This window comes from Ahaetulla prasina, chromosome 2 (genome assembly GCF_028640845.1).
Source record: "Ahaetulla prasina isolate Xishuangbanna chromosome 2, ASM2864084v1, whole genome shotgun sequence".
In the NCBI taxonomy this organism is placed as follows: domain Eukaryota; kingdom Metazoa; phylum Chordata; class Lepidosauria; order Squamata; family Colubridae; genus Ahaetulla; species Ahaetulla prasina.
Genome location: NC_080540.1, coordinates 26,622,869 through 26,644,922, shown reverse-complemented (window position 1 = coordinate 26,644,922; position 22,054 = coordinate 26,622,869). Strand labels below are relative to the sequence as shown.

The window sequence follows — 22,054 nt, the reverse complement described above, 5'->3', positions numbered from 1 at the left end:
GAAAGCAAAGTTTAGAGGAAAACCAATTAACGGTTGAGCTGGAGAATTGCTCTGGTTTACCTTCTGCAGATACCAATGTCTTATTGGGCACAGATGATTGCCAAGAAAAAGAAGTGTGTTCCAGGTATGGGAAAACCCTTCGAGATGGATCGGGATTATGTAAAAGCTCTGCTGGAGAGAAACAAGATGAAAGCAGGCAATGCTCCAGAAGGACCCTTCCTCCTCCTTTACATGAAAGAACACAAGAAGGAGGGGAAATGTACAAATGTACGGAGTGTGCAGAACGCTTTAATACAAGCCGCTCCCTTGCACTGCATAAAAAGATTCACAAAGCAGAGGATCCACACAAATGTCTCAATTGTGGAAGGACCTTCAGGCAGAAAAGTCACCTTAATTCACATAAGAAGGTCCACGAAGAGAGGAAGCAGCTTCAATGCATTAATAGGGGAAACAGCTTCGGAAGCAGCGCCTCCCTTACTTCCCCTCAAAGCCTCCACAGAGAGGAGAGGTTGCATCAACGCAGGGAAGGTAGAAGGAGGTTTAGTTGGAGCAAGGAACCGAATTCCCGGAAAAAAAGCCCCACTGGGAATAATTCATTTAAATGCCTGGAATGTGAGAAGAGCTTCCGCTATGCAAGTGGCCTCATTTACCATAATAGGATGCATACAGGGGAGAAGCCCTTTCAGTGCCTGCACTGTGGAAAGAGCTTCAGCCAAAGTCTAAAAATCAGAGATCCACACGGAAAAACCATTTCAATGCAGGAATGTGGAAGAGCTTCCGACTCAAAAAGCCTTACTTCATCAAGAATCCACACAGGAGAAGCCCTTTCATGCCTGCAGTGTGGAAAGCGCTTTCAGTTCTAGTGGCCTTTCAGAAGAACCAGGAGAAACCTACAAATGCCTGGAGTGTGGAAAGCTTCTGCAGTGACATACAGAATCCACACAGGAGAAGCCCTTTCATGCCTGCACTGTGGAAAGAGCTTCAGTGAAAGGTGTCTAAACACGAGATCACACAGGGGAAAAACCATTTCAATGCCTGGAGTGTGGAAAGAGCTTCCGTGTCTCAACAAGCCTTACTTCCCATCACAGAATCCACACAGGGGAGAAGCCCTTTCAATGCCTGCACTGTGGAAAGAGCTTCAGTGAAAAAGGTAGTCTAAAGTCACACGAGAGGATCCACACAGGGGAAAAACCATTTCAATGTACGGAGTGTGGAAAGAGCTTCCGTGTCTCAACAAGCCTTACTTCCCATCACAGAATCCACACAGGGGAGAAGCCCTTTCAGTGCCTGCAGTGTGGAAAGTGCTTCCGTAATCAAAGTAATCTTACTCGCCATAAAAGGACCCACACGGGTAAAAAGCCTTACAAGTGCACCGAATGTGGCAAATGCTTCGCTCATTTGCGGGTTCTCTCTCGTCACAAAAGGCTCCACACTGGGGAGAAGCCATATGAATGCCACACTTGTGGAAAGAGCTTCAATAAAAAAAATGTCTATATTGTACATATCAGAACCCACACTGGGGAGAAACCTTATCAGTGCCAGGAGTGTGGAAAATGCTTCAGTGGTTCTGGACAATTGACGAACCATAAAAGGATTCACACAGGGGAGAAACCCTATAAGTGCACCGAGTGTGGTATGAGTTTCAGTACAAGTAGTTACCTTCGTATCCACAAGAGGATCCATACTGGGGAGGAACCATATACATGTCATGAGTGCGGAAAAAGCTTTAGTCAAAATCATTCACTCAGGATCCATAGGAGGATTCACTCAGGGGAGACACCCTATAAATGCCTGGAGTGTGGAAAATGTTTTCGTGTGAGTGGCCAGCTTACCTCCCACCATAGGCTCCACACAGGAGAGAAGCCATTTAAATGCATTGTGTGTGGAAAGAGTTTCCGAGATGGGAGTTACTTTAATCTCCATAAGAAGATGCATAGCAGGAAAAGATGACACTAATTGGCTCATGTTGATTCTCAAAATTTGCTTCATCCCCACAGAAGTGTCCCAGGAGAATCTGTAGAAATACATGGCATATGGGAGGGGCTTCCAAAGCAAAAGCAGCTTTTCGACCCATTAAAAATAAGAGTTGCATTATATATTTAAGTCACACCAGAACAACAAGAAGCAGGATCTTCAGTGAGCACTTCACTGGGAGAAAGAGACGTAAAAGAATGAAATATTGAACCAATACAAGGCTCAAGTTTTTTTTGTCAAAAATAAACACTGGATGGTTGGCGTTGTGTCTGCACCATCTAAAATTGGTTGGCTTTAACTGATTTCTAGTCTGAGATACGATATTGATTGTGTTTCTTTTCTGTTAATGTCCTAACTTGTACAGTAGCTAAAGCAGGGTGTCCAGCTGGTCAGTTTTAAATTCTGGAAGTATAATTTAATATCCTCTCCCCATAATGAAGGAGGGGGCAGAGGAGCGGAAAGAGGCTGCTGGCAATGTGCAGCAGTTCTACCCTCCTCGGGCCGCCTGGCGAGGCTCCCGCGCCTCCCATGTCGGACACGGTGGCGGCAGTGACAGCCAGAAACAGGTGAGGAGGCGGCAAGCCGAAAGAGGCTGCTGGCGTGCCGGCCCAGCAGTTCTATCCTCGCCTTCCTCGGGCAGGGAATAACAAAGGGAGGGGGAGGCGGCAAGCGCGAAGAGGCTGCTGGCCGTGCCCGGCCCAGCAGTTCTATCCTCGCCTTCCTCGGGCAGGGAATAATGAAGGGAGGGGAGGCGGCGTGGCAGCGAAGAGGCTGCTGGCCGTGCCCGGCAGCAGTTCTATCCTCGCCTTCCTCGGGCAGGGAATAGCGAAGGGAGGAGGGAGGCGGCAGCGAAGAGGCTGCTGGCGTGCCCAGCAGTTCTATCCTCGCCTTCCTCGGGCAGGGCCTTGGGCAGGGAATAACGAAGGAGTTTCAAGTTCATACCAAATACAAAACAAAAGCCAAGATCAGGGGTGTCAAACTTGGTCTCTTTAAGACTTGTGGACTTCAGTTCCCAGAGGTTCCTCAGCCAGCTTTGCTGGCTGAGGACTCTGGAGTTAATCCACAAGTCTCAGAGACAATTTGGAAATGAATGAATATGAAACATTTTCCCCTTAAATGAAGATGATATCCACATATTGTTGCTTTTAGTAGACTGACTGTATCCATCTGTATTGTAATGTCCCAGGTTTTCAGGCCTCTAATATAGTCCTAAATATTTACCACGAGTCATCAGAAATGGCAGCACCAGAAAGCATAAGATAGCAAGTGAGTGTAGAAGATTTCAAACACGGTGGGAAAATGAATATTTCTTTAAAGAAATCAACGGAAAGTGTGTCTGTTTGATTTGCAATGAAGATGTTGCCGTGATGAAAGAGTATAATGTCCGTGCACTATGAGACCAAGCATCAGAGCTACGCGTACATAGGTGCCAAAGCGAGCACAGAAATTCAAGCAAATGGCAGCTAGCCTGCAAGCTCAACAACAGTTTTTATTTTGCTAACAAAATACAGGAAAGCATACAGCAAGCTATGAAGTATAAAACTTATTGCCCAGCATAAACCGTTCTCACGGTGATTTCATAAAAGCGCCTCATCAAAGTCACAGAAGTAATGTGCCGGAAAAAGTGCAGGATTTCAACAATGACCTTATCCAGAAATACAGTGGTGCGGAGAATCGAGGACTTGTCAGCTAACCTGAAACTTCAGCTGAGAGAAAGCATGCTTTTGATTTTTACTCGATAGCATGCGATGAGCACAGAACAGACACCGCACAGCATTTTTAGTCGATGATAATTTTGCTGTGCGGAGGAGCTGATATGATGAGCCTAAAAGGCTGGACAGGTGGAAATATTTTGGCTGTGTCAGAGGCAGTTGAAAAGATGGGGCTTAAATGGGACAAGCTCTGTGGGTAACAACGGATGGAGCTCCGGCCATGACTGACGCAGGAATGGCATCCATGGTGTGCGTCAAGGTAAAGGCGGAGGTGAGGCTGTTAGGATGCACTGTATAATCCACCAAGAAGCACTGTGTGCCAAGACTGTGCAGCTGGGCAATGTGATGAACACTGTTGTAAAACTGTCAACATAATTCGAGCTAGAGGACTGTACCACAGGAATTTCAAGCTTTCTTATCTGGCGTGGATGCTGAATACGGGATGTACTCTACCACTCTGATGTGCGCTGGCTCAGCCATCTCTCTGCATTTTATTTGAGATCAGAAATCGACAATTTTTGAAAGAAGGACCGACCTCTTCATGAACTGAGTGACCCTCTGTGGCTGGCAGACCTGGCATTTTAGTTGATCTTACTCATCATCTGAATACACTGAACAAGAACCTACAAGGCAAAGAACAGCTGGTATCACACCTATCGCATGAAAGCCTTCTGTGTAAAGCTCCGCCTGTTTGAGACACAACTGAAGCTTTAATGCTGTACACTTCCCCTGCTGAAATCAAGTCTGCTTTTCCAAAGGCAGACCTTTCTGCTAAAAGGAGAAATATGTTTCTGTAATTACATCTCTCGTGACAGAATTCAACCAGCGTTTTCAAGATTTTCTGTCATTGAAAAACAAATCAAGCTGTTCTCGACCCCTTCCTGGTGGATGCAGAAGAAGTGGAGGAGAGTCTGCAGTTAGAACTGATTGAAATGCAATGTGATGATTCTCTGAAGAGTCAACATCAGCTTCTCTCCTCTGACTTCTATCAGAATTTGGATCATGCCAAGTTTCCTCTGATGACGCCATGCAAAAGAATGATGAGCCTGTTCGCTCAACATACATATGTGAACAAACATTTTCTCTGTTAAATCAGAACAAAAGCAGACTGAGATCCAGAATGACTGATAGCCATCTCTGTGAAGTCCTTCGTGTCTCAACCACCAAACTTTCTCCTGACATCCCAGCCATCCTTCAATCAAGGACAGCATCACTGCTCCCACTGAGAGCAATGTTCTTCACATTATAGGCGAGTTAGAAATACACACAGTAATCATGTGTCAATATGTCACCTCTTGTGTGGCCGGGCCACACATGAATTCTAAACATATACTGTTTGTTGTCCAAGCATGCCTTTCTGAATAATTATATTTAAAAATATTACATTAAAATCAACATAACACAAACACACACGTACACAAACATAGAGATACATGCACATATATAACTCACACACATATAGTATACTTAAGCCTAAACTGTGCATAGGGACTACCCAGGCGGCTGAAAAAGTGATTTCTGACAGGTTCTCACACTTTTGACTGGTCCTCACACGTACAACTATCTTTACATTTTGCACCCTATCTTGTAACCGTGGTGAAGAGAAGCAGTTGTGAAATGAATGATATGGTTGTTTAAAATGCTGCAATGGGCATAAATGTGAGGATGGTCATAAGTGTGAGGACTGTCATTACTTTTAGCCCTCTAATAGTTTCTATGCCCATAACATCCACTCAGTCACATGAGCAGTTAGCCACGCCCACCAGTCACATGACCACAAGCCACACCCCAAAATAAGCCACGCCATTCTGTGGCCCGGGCCTTTGCTTATTTTTCTGTATTTGGCCCTCACTCAAAAAAGTTTGGACACCCCTGAGCTAAAGGCTTAGCTTACACATCTCAGATATGCCGGTTCAGGAATTCTGGAAGTTGAAGCCTAGAAATCATAAAAGGTCCACGGTTCACCATCCCTAGTCTAAATCAAAGGATCCTTTGAGAGTCAATTAACAGGTTAAACTTAGAATCAAAGCGTAAATGCTTCTGGTTGCTAAATCATAACCCCAAATGTACTATGGGACAAGACAAAAGGCACAAACAGGAAAGAATTGCACTTGTACATCTCTAAAAAGAAGCAGTATGCTTTTAGAAAAATAAGAAGTATGATGGAAAGCTATGCTATAGTACTGCTGAAGTGACAATTATGAAAGTGTTGCGGTTTCTCTGTGTACATGTTAGGATAGCTTTGCTGAGCTTTATATTATGTACACTATGGTTAAAATGTTAGTATAAAACAGGCAGGAATTACTGTAAAGGTTGGCCTCTCCCCTCTTTGGAAGAGCTTTATAGCTCCTGCTGCCTTAAGGAAGTTCAAAACATTCTTAAAGATCCATCTCATCCTGGGCACCCTTTGTTTGAACTATTACCATCTGGCAGACGGTACAGGATAATAAAAAAAAAGGAGAAATAGGCTGAAAAACAGCTTCTATCCCAGGGCAATAACCATATTGAATTCTACGGTATAGTGCTGTGATGGCAAACCTATGGCACGTGTGCCACAGTTGGCATGCAAAGCCATATTGGTGGGCACGAGCGAGCTCAGCTCCCAGCTGATTTTCTGTCCTTCTGGGCCTACCTGCAATAGGGAAACAGGCTGTTTCCTACCTCCGGAGGGCCTGGTGTGGGTGAGGAAGGCCCATTTTTTTTCTCCTCATGCTCCAGAGCCTTTCTAGGAGCCTGGGGGTGCAAATGGCCTTCCCACCTGGAGTCCCTCCAGGCGGAGACAGCCCTTGCCAACTTCTGGCCACAGGAAGTTGGCAAATGGGCATTCTAGCCTGGAGGGCCTCCTGTGTGTGTTGGGCCTTTTGCCTCCCAGGCTCCTAGAAAGGCTCTGAAGCCTGGTGAGCAAAAAGCAGCCTACTGGGCCCACAAGTGGGGGCCAGGCATCCATGCAGTGGGTGGGGCACATAGAAGTGGGCATGCTCCTGACTCACTGGCTAATGGCAAAAAGGTTTGCCATCACTGGTATACTGCAATATCGGGTTTTCAGTTTCAGTTATATAGAATGTAAAGGATGTATGTTTGTGTTTTTATTTTTATCGTTATAATGTACCCTGAAGACGGCATTTAATTTCATTGTACAATGTGCAATGACAATAAAATAAAGTAAAGTAAAGGGAGATGAGGAAATACCTTTTGACTCTGATGTGTAAACGGTGGGAAATGCTTTGTAAAACGGTGGGATAAGCAGGTTTTGAGGGAGATCTTTGTGCATCACTTTTTCTGCAGAATAAAGCTTTTGCTCACTGTACAACCTCCACCTCCATGTGTTCAGTTTGAGGCACGGCATCTAACGACTGGAGCAGGAAAGTCAAAACCCAAAGTCAGTTTGAGTCCAGAAGGATCTCTTTCCTTCTTTCAACCAGACGGCAAGAGCAACTCTTGAGGAGGAAATGGGGAATACGCCAGGAACCCTCTTTCTGAGGTAACCTTCAATTACGCTTGAAGCTACGTAACTAGGAGAAATTCTTTTGTACTGTGTAGGGTAGTTTTTCTTCTGAACTTCATTTAACACATTGTTAAATGTATTAGATATTTCTCAACTCAGACCTTTTCAATGGTTTTTTTAAAAAGTTTTTTATTTTATAGACAGATGTACATTTAAAACATCACGTTCTGTGTGATGTCTCGGTGTTTTCTTCCTGGCTCCATCTTTTGTTGTTTCTTCTTTCTTCACTTCAATTTAAACTATCACCATTTCTCCACAGATGCATTATTATCATTTTCTTACTTAATTATCCATTGCTCATCTATACCTTTCTTCTAACCAATGATAACATTTATCCCATGTCTTAAAATATTCTGAATCCTCTCTTTCTTTAATCCTCAAAGTTAATCTGTTCATTTCTGCACAGTCTAAAATTTTTCTAATCATTTCTCCTTCAAGGAGTATTTTCTCTGCTTTCCAATTTTGTGCAAAAATAATTTTTACTGCTGTAATTACATGTATAATCAAATAAATATTTTCTTTACTAATTTTCTCTGGTAGGATCCCCAATAAAAACAACTCCGGTTTTGAATCAATATGTTGTTGGGTCATTTCTTCTAACCAACCCTTTATTTTCTCCGAATAGTTTTTGGCTTCCGGACATGTCCACCACATATGATGATAAGATCCTGGTAACTGATGTCATTTCCAACATTTAGTTGATTTATCTTTAAACATTTTTGCCAGTTTCTCAGGTGGCATATGCCATCTATAAAACATTTTCTATTGATTTTCTTTATATGTAGTGGAAATGGTTAATTTACAATTCCTCTCCCATGGTTGTTGCCATTTGTCTAGGTCTATTGAAAATCCAATTTTTTTAGCCCAAGCTATCATAGTTTTCTTTACTCGTTCCTCTTCTAACTCAATCCCCAACAAAGTTATATTTTTTAAAATTAATTTGTCCTCCATTCCTGAGAGAATCCTATCCATCTCAGTCTTTTCTAAATAAAAACCATCGAGTTTAACATCTTTCTGATATCTTGCTTGTATTTGCATATACATATACCAATTTAACTCAATCCCCTGTTCTTCCAAATCTTGTTTCTGTTTCAATTCCCGCCCCCCATCTGTTAACAAGTCCTTATACCTAACAATATTTCTAAGATTAAAAGTATTTGGCTGTATTAAAGCCTCCATTGTTGATAACCATGTTGGAATTTTCATACAGTATTTATCTCTGAACTTCTCCCATGCCAATAGCAGTGCATTTCTTATGTAATGTCTATGAAAGCACGTATGTATCTTACTTCTCCCGTACCATAAAAAGGCATGCCATCCTAGTTGCAAATCATAACATAATAACAGAGTTGGAAGGGACCTTGGAGGTCTTCTAGTCCAACCCCCTGCCCAGGCAGGAAACCCTACACCATTTCAGACAAATGGCTATCCAACATTTTCTTAAAAATTTCCAGTGTTGGAGCATTCACAACTTCTGCAGGCAAGTTGTTCCACTTATTAATTGTTCTCACTGTCAGGAAATTTCTCCTTAGTTCTAAGTTGCTTCTCTCCTTGATTAGTTTCCACCCATTGCTTCTTGTTCTACCCTCAGGTGCTTTGGAGAATAGTTTGACTCCCTCTTCTTTGTGGCAACCCCTGAGATATTGAAACACTGCTATCATCTCTCCCCTAGTCCTTCTTTTCATTAAACTAGACATACCCAGTTCCTGCAACCGTTCTTCATACGTTTTCGTCTCCAGTCCCCTAATCATCTTTGTTGCTCTTCTCTGCACTCTTTCTAGAGTCTCAACATCTTTTTTACATCGTGGCGACCAAAACTGGATGCAATATTCATATTTTGAGCTCAGAAAACTCAAACCTAAGACTTTGTGTGTCTGATTGTATGAGAGAGGAGGAGAGAAGGAGTTATGAGTGCATGTTGGTGTAAGTGCTTGCCTGCACAAGTAAGTCACCAAAGCTGATCAAGAAAGAAAGGGTAGCTGGGAGAAGAAATTCTATTCAATTTCTATTCTATTTGACTCTAGCACAAAGATCTAATGTCCAAAAGTTAGTTCCTAGTTATACAAGCCAACTCTTATTTTTAATGGATCAAAAAGCTTCTCCTGCTTCGGAAGCCCTTCCAATACTCCAAGGGTCTCTACAGATTCTCCTGGAACACTTCTAGGGGCGTTAAGCAAATGTTGAGAGTCAACACAAACCAATTCAGGTCATCTTTTCCTGCTGTGCGTTTTCTTATGTTGAGTAAGGTTACTACCGGTTCTGAATTTCTTTCCACACTCCACACACTGATACGGCTTCTCCCCTGTGTGGATCCTCATGTGGGAGGAAAGATTGCCACTCTGATTATAACATTTTCCACACTCCTGGCATTTATAGGGTTTCTCCCCTGTGTGGATTCTTTTATGGAGTGTAAGATTCTTCCCTTCTCGAAAACTCTTTCCACTCACGATATATTTAAATGGCTTCTCTCCTGTGTGGAGCCTATGGTGGGAGGTAAGGTGGCCACTCATACTAAAACATTTTCCACACTCTAGGCATTTATAGGGTTTCTTCCCTGAGTGAAGCGTTCTATGGCTTCTGAGTGTATCATTATGTCTAAAGCTTTTTCCACACTCATGACATGTATACGGCTTCTCCCCAGTGTGGATCCTCTTGTGGGTACCAAGGTTACTAGAAAAACGGAAACTCATGTCACACTCTGTGCACTTATAGGGTTTCTCCCCTGTGTGAATCCTTTTATGGATCGTCAGTGCTCCAGAATCCCTGAAGCGTTTTCCACACTCCTGGCACTGATATGGTTTCTCCCCAGTGTGGGTTCTGCTATGTACGATATAGCTTTTTTTTTCATTGAAGCTCTTTCCACATGTGCAGCATTCATATGGTTTCTCCCCAGTGTGGGTTCGTCTATGTACGATATAGCTTTTTTTGTCATTGAAGCTCTTTCCACAAATGTGGCATTCATATGGTTTCTCCCCAGTGTGGAGCCTTTTGTGGCAAGATACAATTTGCATTTTCACATTCGATGCACTTGTAAGGCTTTTCACCCATGTGGCTCCTTTTATGGAGAGTAAAACTACTTTGCTTACTGAAGCACTTTCCACACTGCAGGCATTGAAAGGGCTTCTCCCCCGTGTGGATTCTGTGATGGGAAGTAAGGCTTGTTGAAGTACGGAAGCTCTTTCCACACTCCATGCATTGAAATGGTCTTTCCCCTGTGTGGATCCTCTCGTGTGACTTTAGACTACCTTTTTGACTGAAGCTCTTTCCACAGTGCAGGCATTTATAAGGTTTTTCCCCAGTGTGGATCCTCTCGTGTGACTTTAGACTACCTTTTTGACTGAAGCTCTTTCCACAGTGCAGGCATTTATATGGTTTCTCCCCTGTATGCCTCCAATTATGTAAGGTTAGAGCACTACTCCTGGCGAAGCTTTTTCCACACTCCAAGCATTCATAGGGTTTCTCCCCTGTGTGAATCTTCTTATGGCAAGTAAGGTTACTGGAGGTCCTGAAGCATTTTCCACACTCTGTGCATTTACACGGCTTCTCTCCAGTGTGGATCCTATTATGTAAATTGAAATGGCTTTTTAGGGTGAAGCTCTTTCCACACAAAATGCAATGATATGGCTTCTCTCCAGTATGGATCCTATTATGTAAATTGAAATAGCCTTTTCGGGTGAAGCTCTTTCCACACACTGTGCAATGATACGGCTTTTCCCCTGTATGGATCCTATTATGGTAAATGAGCTTACTTGGAGAGCAGAAGCTCTTCCCACATTCCAGGCATTTATATGATTTCTTCTCAGTGGGGCTTTTTTTCTGGGAATTCGGTTCCTTGCTTCCAGTAAAGCTCATTCTACCCTCCCTACGTTGATGCAACCTCTCCTCTCTGTGGAGGCTTTGATGGGAAGTAAGGGAGGCGCTGCTTCCGAAGCTGTTTCCCCTATTAATGCATTGATGTTGCTTCCTCTCTTCGTGGACCTTCTTATATGAACTAACATGATTTTTCTGCCTGAAGGTCCTTCCACAATCCAGACATTTGTGTGGATTCTCTGCTTTGTGAATATTTTTATGCAATGCAAGAGAGCGGCTTGTACTGAAGCTTTCTGCACAATCCGTACATTTGTATATTTCCCCTCCTTCTTGTCTTCTTTCATGTAAAGGAGGAGGATGGGTCCTTTTGGAGGGTTGCCTGCTTTCATCTTGTTTCTCTCCAGCAGGGCTTTTACAACAGTCACATAATCCAAATTCATCTCGGAGTGTTTTCCCACACCTTGAACACACTTCTTTTTCTTGGCAATCATCCGTGTCCAATAAGACATTGGTATCTGCAGAAGGTAAACTAGTGCAGTTCTCCAGCTCAACCCTTCATTGGTTTTCCTCCAAACTTTGCTTTCCATACATTTTTTCCTCAACTTCCTTTTTCGCTTTTGGGAAATGTGCTGCTGCTTCTTGGCCAGAATCCTCCATCTCCCATCCGTCACCTGCTTGGAACAGAAAGAATAGAAAAGTAAATCGATCAGCTGGGCAGCGAGCCCGTTGCTTCTTTGCCCCAGGCAGTCAGAGAAAGTGGGGAGAGAGGGAGGGGAGGGGGGAGAGGAGGGAAGTGGAGCAAGTAGAGGAATGACCAGAATAAGGGTTGGGGGGACCTTATTGTTTCCGAGGGTCCTGCAAACTCTGTTATTCTGTTCAAGGCGATTCTAACTTTTTCTGCATCCTCTTCCTCCCTCTCCATAGGCTTCAGCAGGGAGACCCCCAGAGAATGGGAGGAGCTGGACGGAGAGGGGAGGAGCTACAAGCACTTCCTGGCTGGGGTCGTTCCGGGGAGGGGGATCCATGTGCGAGGCCTGGAAGGAAGGAAGCTTAGCCGGCGGGGCTGCGCGCATCTCTTGGACCGAGGAACAGAGCCGCCATTCCCTGCGGGCGTCAAGTAAGAAGCTCCCTCCCTCCCTCCCTTTTTCCCACCTGGGGAAATGCTCGGACAGGAGACCCTTCAAGGCAGCTTCTTGGGCCGCTGCTAAGATCGCTCCTGCAGCCCCCACCTTCTCCTCGGGGAGATTGTTCTGCCGGCCCTTCCTGATCGTCTCCCGTCACTTTCTTTTCTCTGCTGCTGTTTCAGAGCCAGAAGGTTTGGGGTTCAATGGATGCTCAGGCGGCCGGAGGGACCGGGGGCGATCCCCCCCAGGAGCCGTTGTTTCGGGGCGTTGCTCAGGACGAGCCACCTCAGGAGGGAGCATCAGGTAAAGGCTCCTGCTGATGCCCTTGAATCCTGAGGATTGACTTTGCCCGAGTGAATCTCATTCCTGAATTCCTTTTCATTGTTTAATTTAACTGTGTTTTTAAAGCCTTGTGTCCATTTAAAAAGGTCTCACCCTTTTCCGATAGGCCAGCCTGTCTCAGCCTTGGTGACTTTTAAGATCTGTGGACTTCCACTCCCAGAAATCTCCGGCCAGCATAGGATGGCTGGCTGGGGAATTCTGGAACCTGATGTCCATGTATTTGAAAACTGCTAAGGTCGAGAAACATTGCTAGAGGCAGGGCACATCCCACCTGTGGAAATAGTTTTGCTTTCTCTCATTATCTGATGGGGAGCGTGAACATTATGTGGGTCAGGAATGTGATGATCAAGAGTGCAGAAAAGAGCAACAAAGATGATTAGGGGAGTAGAGACTTAAACACATCAAGAACAGTTGCTGGAATTGGGTGTCAGGGGAAAAAAACCTGATTCGGAGCATAGCTGCACTAAAGCCATTCCTTGATTATGGTATATGAGACATGTTAAAGTAGGTTTTAATATTCCTGAAGTATTGCAGGTAATTTCATATTAATGCTGGACCTAGTCCAAGTTCCCTGAGATAACAGCAACCCAGGAAACTGGATCAGGGACAGCATCAGTAGTAAGTAGGTACTGGTACCCATTTTGCAAGTTTCTCACAGAAAGTTGCAAAAGGTGATCACATGGCCCCAGGACCAGGGGTGAAATGCTACCGGATCAGACCGGATCGGGTGAGTAGGTAGCAGAGTTTGGTTCTGGTTCGCCGATCCGGTAGCGATCGCTGGCTGGCCATGCCCCCAAACCACTCCATGGCCCCCTGCTCGCCGCTTCCTCAACCGGGTCGGGGAATGCACCATTCCCTGACACCAGCCTTGTCCCGGAGCCACCACCCGCTCTTCCTTTGCCACGCGGCATACACTTACTTTCTTCCAGCGGCTGGTTGCCGGGAAAGGCAAGCATCCAAAAGTTACCGGAGTTCCTCTCCTTGAATATGCCGCCTTGTTCTATGCGCTGGCTGCGGAAGCACGCACCCAACCTGCCGCTGATAAATAAATGAAATAAACGGGTGTGCATTTGCACAGTCGGTGCATGGACTCTTGCCTTTCCTGGCAGCCAGCCGCTAGAAGAAAGTAAGTATATGCTGCGTGGTGAAGGAAGAGCGGGCGGCGGCTCCGGGACAAGGCTGGTGTCGGGGAATGGTACATTCCCCAACCCGGTTGAGAAGCAACTCGCCTCAGGGAATGGGCGTCCCTGGGCCTGACCAAAGGCGAAGGGCGAGCGGGCGTTGAGTGGGCGGCAGCTCTGGAGAAAGGCCGGAGTTGGGGAATGGTACATTCCCCGACCCCGTTGAGGCAGGTGGTGGCTCCGGGGCCTAGGTGAAGGGAGAACAGGTGGCGAGGGAAAGGGAAAAGAATTTTTTTCCCTACTGGGTTCTGTGGGCGTGGCTTGGTGGGGAGGGTTGTGACTGAGTGGGCATGGCTGTGAGTGACATTGAGTTGGCCATGCCCACTCAGTCACAGGACACACCCACCCACCAAGCCACACCCACAGAGTAGGTAGCAAAAAAATTTAGATTTCAACCCTGCCCAGGACACTGCAAGCGTCATAAATATGAGACAATGGTTGCCAACTGTCTGAATTTTGATCATGTGGCCATGGGGATGCTTGTAATGGTCTTAAGTGTGCAAAACAATCCTGTCATTTTTTTCAGTGCCATTGTAACTTCGAACAGTCACTAAATGAATGGCTGTAATTCGAGGACTACCAGCATATGTGTGACTCAGAGAGAATTGGACTCTTGTCTCTTTGTTTGTGCCAGGCCAGACCTAGTATTTCTGATTAACAACTCAGCACAGCTCCCTGGATATGGGATGGGATCTACCTGAAGCCTCCAGAGTGAAGTTTTGTGGTACTTTAATGCGTAAATTCATGGCTGAGATAATCTGCCTCTGAATCCATTCCTTGGTCCTTCCACACCTTTCAGTTTTCCTCTCACCCAATGTTAGCAGCTTCCATGTATTGTTGTTCTGTCTGCTAAATACCCAAATAAACGGATTCCCTTGTTAGTATAAAGATATGTAGAATCGCCCTTCTGCACTGTAGCTTCTAGAATATGGTTAGGATGTTTGATAGCCATTTATTCCTTTGCTGTTTTTTCCCCCCACTCCTAGACACTCTGATGGCCTTGTCTTCATCTCCTGGAACCTCGGTTCTTTGTAGCAGAGGATTAAGAGCTGTTCAGCTTCCAACTCAGGTAGGAGGATTCTCCCCTCCCTTAAAGTGTCCCAAAGGTGCTTTTTCAGGAGGCAACTAGACTTTCTTGTTTTTGTCTTTGAAGACATTTTGCTTCTCATCCAAGAAGCTTCTTCAGCTTCTTTAATTATCTTAGTTTCCTCTTCTCTGCACTTTTTCCAAAGTTTCCACATCTTTTTGTAACGTGGTGACCAAAACTGGATGCAGTACTCCAGGTGTGGCCTTAATAAGGCTTTATAAAAGTACTACTAATACTTCACAAGAAACCTCAAATAGAATAGAATAGAAAACAAGTGTGATTGGACACACAAAAATTAAATGTGTACCAACTTGATTTGGCCTGATTCCATTGGTCATTGCATGGGGTAAAATTAACTCAATGTTGGATTGGGCCAAGACATCCAAGCTCTAGCCCATCAGTGGAAAGCAAAGGAAGATGGGCTTGCTGCTCTAAGGAATTGGCCAAACCAATAACATTACCTAGATGTATCTCTAGCCAGAGGCTCTTGGCTCTTATGTTTTGGAAAGTTTCTCTAGAAGATCCAAATTTTCCTACTTGGAAACTCTGCAGGTGGAATATGTTCATGAAGAAGAGGACTTGCAAGTAATTCATTGAAGTGTTCATTGTTAGGAATGCTCATGGAATACATTGTGTTTTTTCCCCCTCCCTGTGTCAGGAATTGATATCGCTTGAGGATGTAGCTGTGTTTTCTCCGTGGAGGTGGGCCCTGCTGGATTCTGAGCAAAAGCCCTGTACGGAGGTCATGCTGGAAACCAGGAGGAACATGGCCCCTTAGGTAAGGGATTCTGTTAAGCTATTGAAATTTAGTAGCTGGAACAGTGGAATTGTAGAAGGAATCAGAACACTCAGTTACAGCTGATTGGTTGGAGAGAGCTGTCCCCTGCATGAGGCAGTCTCTGCTGTGATTGGTTAGTGTGAGTGTAAAGGGGGAGTGTCCTGTTTCCCGCCTTTTTTCCTCTGTGGGCTTGGTAATTTTACCTCATGGTGATGCTGTAGTGTTGGTTAACCTCATGATGCTCCTGTTAGCCTGACTTTCTGTTTACCAAATATTGATGTAAAATATATTAATTGACATAAAACTAGGAGCTTGTGTCCGCATCTCTGACCTTTTTGGACACCTGCTGCACAATTCCCTGACTGATTCATGATGGCACTTAAGAGCCCAATAAGAGTCCACTCCACGGGTTGATCATCAGGATGCAACTACTAGAGAAGTGATCTGTCTGATCTGCCAGGTCCTCTGCAGATGGGATCTTCCAACCATATCCCCTCCCATTTTCTCCAATGCTTCCCTTTTTGTAATGCTACGTTTAAATGCAGGAACCACGAAAGATGAATTTATTTATTTATTTATTTATTTATTCGTATTTTTATACCGCCCTATCTCCCTAAGGACTCAGGGCGGTGAATAAATGTTTATGAAGATTCTCAGTCATCCATGTCTTGGTGGCCAAGAGGAGCTTTTTCAAACGGCACCTGGACTTTCTTCGTCTTTGCCTGAAGACATTTCATTTCTCATCCAAGAAGCTTCTTCAGGTCTGACTGAATGGTGGAGAATGGAAGGATTGATATTTCTTGCAGTCATCTGGTCCGAAACAGTTCCAATGACCAGCTGACTGCAAGGAATATCAATCCTTCCGTCCTCCACCATTCAGTCAGAACAAGCTTGGATGAGTCATCTTCGGGCGAGCACCTGTGGGATAAAGATGAATGAACACACCAGAGTGACAACCAGTTTTCTTCAAGGGAAAACCTCGTCATGGCTATGAGGCTGAAGCTCAGCTCCAGGTCCAAGCCCCTCAAAATTTCTACCTTCTCCGATTAAACCGCTAGGCTCTCCATCTAGTCTTATATCTTTTAGTTAGGATTGAGTATTTGTTTTTATCCTTTTAATATTATAAGCCATCCAGGGTTTCCCTTTGGCAAGCTGAGAGGCCAATATATTAATGAAGGAACGAAGGAATGAACAAAATGAACCACTAAAGGCCACTTTTAACTGTCCTTCTGCCTTGAAACTAAATGAAGCCCTCCACAAAAGGTTCAGTGATCTTATCCAAAATCTTTAGGTTTTTATTCTGTACCATTGAGAAGAAGAGAAACCCAAAGGCCAAAACGTATATTCCTTTAATACCAAGCATAGCACCATGTTTGGAACAAATGGGGTTTGGGAGGAAGTTTGATATTGTTCAAAACATACAGTGCTTGATCCCTTTTGCACTTAACTTTGTGTTAACTTTTCTATTCTTTCTGTTCCAAGCAGTTGACGGATGGGAGATGAAGGATTCTGGCCAGAAAGCACACCTTTGCCAAAAGAAAAAAAGGAAGTTGCAGAAAAAATGTATGGAAAGCAAAGTTTGGAGGAAAACCAATTAAGGGTTGAGCTGGAGAATTGCTCTGGTTTACCTTGTCCAGATACCAATGTCTTATTGGGCACGGTTGCTTGCCAAGAAAAAGAAGTGTGTTCAAGGTGTGCGAAAACACTCCGAGATGGATCGGGATTATGTGACTGTTGTAAAAGCTCTGCTGGAGAGAAACAAGATGAAAGCAGGCAATGCTCCAGAAGGACCCTTCCTCCTCCTTTACATGAAAGAACACAAGAAGGAGGGGAAATATACAAATGTACGGATTGTGCAGAAAGCTTCAGTACAAGCCGCTCTCCTGCATTGCATAAAAATATTCACAAAGCAGAGAATCCACACAAATGTCTGGATTGTGGAAGGACCTTCAGGCAGAAAAATCATCTTAATTCACACAAGAAGGTCCACGAAGAGAGGAAGCAGCATCAATGCATTCATAGGGGAAACAGCTTCGGAAGCAGCGCCTCCCTTACTTCCCATCAAAGCCTCCACAGAGAGGAGAGGTTTCAGCAACGCAGGGAGGGTAGAAGGAGGTTTATTGGGAGCAGGGAACCGAATTCCCGGAAAAAAAGCCCCACTGAGAAGAAATCATGTAAATGCCTGGAATGTGGGAAGAGCTTCCGCTCTACAAGTAAGCTCACTTCCCATAAGAGGATCCATACAGGGGAAAAGCCGTATCATTGCACAGTGTGTGGAAAGAGCTTCACCCGAAAAGGCTACTTCAATTTACATAATAGGATCCACACTGGAGAGAAGCCGTGTAAATGCACAGAGTGTGGAAAATGCTTCAGGACCTCCACTAACCTTACTTGCCATAAGAAGATTCACACAGGGGAGAAACCCTATGAATGCTTGGAGTGTGGAAAAAGCTTCACCACAAGTGGTGCTCTAACCTTACATAATTGGAGGCATACAGGGGAGAAACCTTATAAATGCCTGCACTGTGGAAAGAGCTTCAGTCAAAAAGGTTATCTTAAGGAACACGAGAGGATCCACACAGGGGAAAAACCATTTCAATGCATGGAGTGTGGAAAGCGCTTCTGTACTTCAACAAGGCTTATTTCCCATCACAGAATCCACACGGGGGAGAAGCCCTTTCAATGCCTGCAGTGTGGAAAGTGCTTCAGTCACCCAAGTAGTTTTACTCTCCATAAAAGGAGTCACACGGGTGAAAAGCCTTACAAGTGCATCGAATGTGACAAATCCTTTGCTGATTTGGGGTCTCTCTCTCGTCACAAAAGGCTCCACACTGGGGAGAAACCATATGAATGCTGCACATGTGGAAAGAGCTTCAATGAAAAAAAAAGCTATATCATACATAGCAGAACCCACACTGGGGAGAAACCATTTCAGTGCCAGGAGTGTGGAAAACGCTTCAGGGATTCTGGAGTACTGACGAACCATAAAAGGATTCACACAGGCGAGAAACCCTATAAGTGCACAGAGTGTGACATGAGTTTCCATCAATCTAGTAACCTTGGTACCCACAAGAGGATCCACACTGGGGAGAAACCCTATAAATGCCTGGAGTGTGGAAAATGTTATAATCGGAGTGGCAATCTTTCCTCCCACATGAGGATCCACACAGGGGAGAAGCCGTATCAGTGTGTGGAGTGTGGAAAGAAATTCAGAACCGGTACTAACCTTACTCAACATAAGAAAACGCACAGCAGGAAAAGATGACCTGAACTGGTTTGTGTTGATTCTCAACATTTGCTTAATGCCCCTAGGAGTGTTCCAGGAGAATCTGTAGAGACCCTTGCAGTATTGGAAGGGCTTCCGAAGCAGCAGAAGCTTTTTGATCCATTAAAAATAAGAGTTGGCTTGTATAACTAGGAACTAACTTTTGGACATTAGATCTTTGTGCTAGAGTCAAATAGAATAGAAATTGAATAGAAATAATAATAGAGTGGGGTGGGATGGGATGGGATGGGATGGAACAGAAATAGAATAGAAACGGAATAGAAACACAGTATGTAAAACTAATCCTCCAGAAAGCAAGACTTTTTGGCAAACCAAGCATGTCTTGCTTCAAACTCTTCTTCTCCCAGCTACCCTTTCTCTCTTGATCAGCTTTGGTGACCTACTTGTGCAGGCAAGCACTTACACCAACATGCACGCATAACTCCTTCTCTCCTCCTCTCTCATACAATCAGACACACAAAGTCTTAGGTTTTAGTTTTCTGAGCTCAAAATATGAATATTGCATCCAGTTTTGGTCGCCACGATGTAAAAAAGAAGTTGAGACTCTAGAAAGAGTGCAGAGAAGAGCAACAAAGATGATTAGGGGACTGGAGGCTAAATCATATGAAGAACGGTTGCAGGACATTTAAGAAAAAAGAGAAGTCTTGTTTAATGAAAAAATATATTATAGGATGGAAAGATACCAATATGGACCATCCCCAGACATATGATAGAGAATATAAATATATTACAAAAATGGAAGTTATCACTTACAAAGAGCTTTTGACTATGGAAAAGAATTACAGTTGAAATCTAGGAGAAATTGAGGATGAAGGAAGAAATTATACATGGTTCCAGTATGGACAATTGCAATCTAGATGGAAAATAGATCAGAAAATTGGTATAAGAAAGTGATGATAATCTGAAACAAATAAAAGATCAAGGTCCAACTATGTTATATAATGTATGGTTGAAATTGAGGAAATGGAGTTTTAAAGATTGTATGGTAAAATGGGACAAAATTTTCAACAACATAATATTAGAAACATGGAAAAATTTGGGTGAGAAAATTCATAAACAAAATTTAAGAGAAAATTTTTATAAAATGTTTTATAGATGGCATTTGATCTAAAACTGTCATGTATGTATCCAAATGTGAAAGCAAAATGTTGGAGATGTGATTGTGAGGATGCTACCTATTATCATATATGGTGGACTTGCAAAAAAGTTGCCTTTTTATTAAAATGGTGGATGTAGAACATTTTGAAAAAGAAGATCAAGTTTGTTCCACAGTTCTTTTTATTAGGAATAATCTCAGATTGCACTGTTATAGAGACAAAACTGATTCTGAATTTAATAACTGCTGCAGATTATTGATTGCACAATATTGGAAGAAAGAAGACTTACCTACAATTGGAGAATGGATTAGTAAAGTATCAAATTTAGCAGAAATGGCAAAATTTCTGCCTATTGAAAATGGTACAAAAGAAAATATATATTAATGGAGGAATGGATTTATATTCAAAAGCCAGTATCAGATTAAAAATATCAATTAGTTTTTGAGTGAAGTTAGAATTATTATGTATTAGTTTAAGAAGAAATTGATAGTGTGATGGTGTGAAATGGAATATGTTTTATGTTATATTTTAGATTATGTTTGTTAGTTACAATACCCTGTATTCTGTTCTGGGAAGTCTCGGGGGAAGGAGGTGGGAAGGGAAGACTATAAATTGATTGGTTGCCATTGTACAGGAATAATGGTAGAATTAAACAAGTTGGAATGGTGTAATGTCGGGACTGCTCGGCAAACACTCCCGAAGGAAAGGGTAAGGAAAGAGGAGTAAAGAAGGAAGAAAGTAGGTAGGTAGGTGGGTAGGGAGGAAAGAAGGAGGAGAAGAAAGGATAGGAGGAGGAGAAGAAGGAAGATAGAGGTTAGAAAGGATGGTAGTGAGAAGTGGGAAAGAGGAGGGGCAGTAGGAAAGCGAGGAGAAGGTGGTGGGGGATGTTTAAGAAGGATGAGAAGGGAAGAAAGGATTAAAGGGGGGAGTGGCAGTCGCGCAGCCCTGACTGAGTATAATTTGAGTATAGGACTGATTGTTGGATAAGTGATTGTATTGTACACTGGTCAAATTGTGGGAATTATTATGGAAAAATAAAAAAATTTTGCAAAAAAAAAAAAAAAAAAAAGAACGGTTGCAGGAACTCGGTATGCCTAGTTTAGTGAAAAGAAGGACTAGGGGAGAGATGATAGCAGTGTTTCAATATCTCAGGGGCTGCCACAAAGAAGAGGGAGTCAAGCTATGCTGCAAAGCACCTGAGGGTAGAACAAGAAGCAATAGGTGGAAACTAATCAAGGAGAGAAGCAACTTAGAACTAAGGAGAAATTTCCTGACAGTGAGAGCAATCAATAAGTGGAACAACTTGCCTGCAGAAGTTGTGAATGCTCCAACACTGGAAATTTTTAAGAAAATGTTGGATAGCCATTTGTCTGAAATGGTGTAGGGTTTCCTGCCTGGGCAGGGGGTTGGACTAGAAGACCTCCAAGGTCCTTCCAACTCTATTGTTATGTTATGATTTGCAACTAGGATGGCATGCCTTTTTATGGTAATGAGGAGATAAGATATGTACTTTCATAGAGGTAGACCGGTCCCGCCCGCCTCACGGTAGACCGGTCCCGCCGCATCCGCGGATGGCCCCGAGGCCGGGCGACGGGACCGAGGCTTCGGCGGAGCTGCCCGACCGAGGTCGGGATCCGTCCCGCCGATGCCGCCGCGCCGGTCCGGCAGACCGGTCCAGGCCCGAGGCTCCGGCGCCGGGATCCCGTCCGCGCCCGCGCCCGTAGACCGGTCTCCCTGCCCGACGCGGACGGCTCCGGGGCCGGGCGACGGCACCGCGGCCTCGGCGGAGGTGCCGGACCGAGGGCGAGGCTCCGGCGCCGGGATCCCGTCCGCGCCCAGGCCCGGTAGACCGGTCTCCCTGCCCGACGCGGACGGGGCCGGGGCGGGCGACGGCACCGCGGCCTCGGCGGAGGTGCCGGACCGAGGCCCAGGCTCCGGCGCCGGGATCCCGTCCGCGCCCAGGCCCGGTGAGACCGGTCTTCCTGCCCGCGGACGGCTCCGGGGCCCGGCGACGCACCGCGGCCTCGCCGGAGGTGCCCGACCGAGGCCGAGGAGCCGGGCAGGATCCCTCCCGCCGAGGCCGCGCGACAGGTCCGGAGACCGGTCCCTCTGCCCGCGGACGGCTCCGGGGCCCGGACGGGACCGCGGCCTCGGCGGA

General features: G+C 44.7%; 3 protein-coding genes, 1 long non-coding RNA gene and 1 pseudogene across 4 annotated transcripts in view; 4 read left to right on the top strand and 1 right to left on the bottom strand.

Annotated features, from left to right (window-relative positions):
* LOC131193426 (zinc finger protein 345-like) overlaps positions 1-22,054 on the top strand; it is a 212,123-nt gene that overhangs the window by 5,316 nt on the left and 184,753 nt on the right. The gene's annotated exons all lie outside the window — the stretch shown is intronic.
* Positions 1-22,054, top strand: part of LOC131193419 (zinc finger protein 420-like) — a 106,116-nt gene that overhangs the window by 34,173 nt on the left and 49,889 nt on the right. The gene's annotated exons all lie outside the window — the stretch shown is intronic.
* Positions 7,082-11,214, bottom strand: LOC131193442 (zinc finger protein 420-like; annotated as a pseudogene).
* LOC131193450 (uncharacterized) overlaps positions 11,587-22,054 on the top strand; it is a 34,476-nt gene continuing 24,008 nt past the window's right edge. The window contains exons 1-2 of the long non-coding RNA XR_009153917.1: positions 11,587-11,698; positions 12,308-12,428. This is a non-coding gene — a long non-coding RNA (uncharacterized LOC131193450). The remainder of the gene's footprint in view (positions 11,699-12,307; positions 12,429-22,054) is intronic.
* Positions 17,044-19,428, top strand: LOC131193441 (gastrula zinc finger protein XlCGF57.1-like). Its single transcript, XM_058173597.1, has one exon. It carries the CDS (start codon positions 17,075-17,077, stop codon positions 18,776-18,778), a length of 1,704 nt encoding a protein of 567 aa, XP_058029580.1. The 5' UTR covers positions 17,044-17,074; the 3' UTR covers positions 18,779-19,428.

Excerpts from the sequence above, each read along its gene's own strand:
- LOC131193441 (XM_058173597.1), top strand. The coding sequence starts at position 17,075 with ATGTATGGAAAGCAAAGTTTGGAGGAAAACCAATTAAGGGTTGAGCTG.